Source organism: Pezoporus wallicus, unplaced genomic scaffold (assembly GCF_028554395.1).
Source record: "Pezoporus wallicus isolate ANWC-B61680 ecotype Strahan unplaced genomic scaffold, APGP_CSIRO_Pwel_v1 contig_8542, whole genome shotgun sequence".
NCBI classification, from domain to species: Eukaryota; Metazoa; Chordata; class Aves; order Psittaciformes; family Psittacidae; genus Pezoporus; species Pezoporus wallicus.
In genome coordinates, this window is record NW_026640148.1 from 5,555,624 (window position 1) to 5,558,253 (window position 2,630).

The 2,630-nt window shown below is 55.2% G+C and overlaps 1 protein-coding gene across 1 annotated transcript; it reads right to left on the reverse strand.

Annotated features, from left to right (window-relative positions):
- Positions 1–1,380: 1,380 nt before the first annotated feature.
- On the reverse strand, positions 1,381–2,387 carry LOC130603732 (glutathione peroxidase 1-like). The gene is made up of 2 exons (XM_057417726.1): positions 2,100–2,387; positions 1,381–1,999 (listed from the first exon to the last, which is right to left on the reverse strand). Exons 1-2 carry the CDS (start codon positions 2,346–2,348, stop codon positions 1,646–1,648), a joined length of 603 nt encoding a protein of 200 aa, XP_057273709.1. The 5' UTR covers positions 2,349–2,387; the 3' UTR covers positions 1,381–1,645.
- Positions 2,388–2,630: the final 243 nt, after the last annotated feature.

Here is a 2,630-nt window from a genome sequence, read left to right on the forward strand (position 1 = left end):
GAAGTTAAGAAACAGCCCGGTGAGGGTTGTGCAATGCAAGTTCAAAGCCCAAAGACTCAGAGGTGAGCTGGCATAGGTTTTTCCCCAGTGTCTCTCCTCAGCCCAGAGGGGATCTTGAATGTAGGTACAGTAACAAAGCAAACCTGAGAATTTGGGGGTGGGGAGGAAGCTACTGACAGAAAAAAAAAACCAAAACACACCACCAAAACCTCAAATCCCAAGTGTTTTTAATTATGAAACCCGTACACTAGTGCGTGAAACTGCTATGCCTTCCCTGTGAAAGCCTGAGTTTGTAGTCTGTGTTAGTACTCCTCAGTTCAGCACCAAGTGCTGTTGAGGCCTTCTGAGACTTGTCAAAAATTTCTGTGCAGGAGGAACTGACCCACTGGGCAGAAGGATGGCAGGCAAAATTTAGCACAGGCTCACTGTTTGCCAGAGGAAACCAATCCTAATTCCAGCCGTTGAGCAGCAAGCTGTAAAACCAGGATTGCTATGCAGGAACATGTGTCAGCTCCATGTCAACAACTACACCTGTCAGCTCCATGGTTGGCATGAGTCAAAAACGTGGTAAGGAAGGAGTGAAAAAGACAATATTGCCTGAACCCTGGCACATGGCACGTGTAGTGTCACTTGCAATTCCTGTGCCCAAAGGGCAACAAGGACACTCTGGGGCAAGGCAGTTTCCTTGGGAGAAGTGGTTGAATAGGCAGGTACTCTGCACTGGGAACACAGAAGAACTGGCACTCTGTGTGATTCCCTGTGTTGCAACGTTTTGGGGATGCATAAAGGTGATACTGTCTTTGTGTAAGACAGGGCAAAATCCATGTTGGGCTGCCACTGTTGCAAATGGGATAGAGCCAGGGACAGCTCAGTCATAGACGGAGCAGTGGCTCAGGAATAAGGGGAGGGGCAGCAGATGCTGCTTCTGTTCTTGGTCTCCCCTGGGCAGCTCCTGACAGAGACCAGATAATGAGATGGGCCTTGGCCAATAGCCTCTTCTTTCCCAAGCCTGCTGCCAGCATGGCAGCACCAGCACAGGCTGGAGTCAATCATTGCCTGCCTGAGCAATAACCTGTCTCAACCTGTTGTTGATAGTGTAAAACCACCCCCGGGCCATGTCTTTCCTCTGGAGGCAGTTTGTCACAATGCTTCTGTACTGTACCGCCGTCCTGCTCTACCAAGCTCGCAAAACATGGGTAGGACACAGCACGCATTCAGTCTGCAAAGCTCACAGACACTGCTCACTCTTATGCTGCCCTGCATTTTCATTCACATTTCCACCCAGTGATTCCAGCCCACCCCTGTGAGCACCCACATGAGCTGAGGAAACAAGGGCCACCAAGTTTCACCCAACTTGCCCACACTGATCAAGCCACAGCCTTATAGCAAGTACATTTTTTTCTTTATTCAGAGAATCACAGTAAGGTAACTCAGACTTGTAGCCACTTTCCCCAGCATAGTTTCCCAAACATCCACATGCAGCTTTTAGAAACATCAAGTACACTTCAAGAATTTGGAAGATGTACCATCACACACAAAATCTGCATGAGACACTGGGATTTCTGCCAGAGCAGCAGCCCCCTGTGAGGAGCACAGGCAGGCATGCAACAAGCTAAGCAGGTAGCGGGCGCTGCGGCGCTCCGCTTTACTTGGCAACCCTCTCCAGAAGCAATTCAATATCACCCTGGATCTTGATGGTTTCGAAGTGCCGGCTGTAGCGTTTGAAGGGCACGCCGTCCGGGCCGATGAGGAACTTCTCGAAGTTCCAGGAGATGTCGTTGCGGCACACCGGGGACCAGATGATGTACTGCGGGTTGGTCATCAGTGAGGAGGGGTCATCGTGCGGGAAGGGTAGCGCCTCTTTCAGGAAGGTGAAGAGGGGGTGCGCGTTCTTCCCGTTAACCTCGCACTTCTCGAACACGATGAAGTTGGGCTTGTACCCCTTCCCAGGACGGACATGCTCTAGCGACAACAGGATCTCCTCGTTCGTCGCATTTTCCTAGGGGAAAAAAAAAGCAAAAGCCCCCCGAGCGAAGCCCGTGAGAGCCCCGCCAGACGGGAGGCTCCCCCCGCTCCCCCAGCCCCGCCGCCGGCCCTACCTGATGCCCGAACTGGTTGCAGGGGAAGGCGAGGACCTGCAGCCCGCGAGACCCGTACCGCTGCTGCAGGTCTCTGAGCTGAAGGAAGTCGCGGGTGGTGGTGCCTCAAAGCGACGCCACATTGACCACCAGCAACACCTTTCCCTGCAGCGAGCCGAGCGACAACGGCTCCGCCGCGCCCAGCGGCCGCGCAGACATGTCCCCGAGCCCCGCCGCGCCCGCACGCCCTGCCGCTCCTGTCGCCGCCATGGCCAGCACTGCAGGCGGGCGGGCCCTCCACCCGCTTCCCGCTCCTGGCCGCTCCGCCCCGGACCGTCCCGCCCCCGGGTACGAGGCGCTCAGTCAAGGGGACCGCCCGCCTTCAGCGCACCTCCGCGGGCAGACTGGGGATTGTGCTCGTCAGTTCGCAGCTCGACTCGGAGTTTTCGACGTCCCCGGGCGCTACAGAAGGAAGTGCCACCGGTCCTCAGAAACTCTGGGAAATCAGCCCAATACATCGTTCCCGGGAGCTCCCGCCTTGGCGGGACAAAA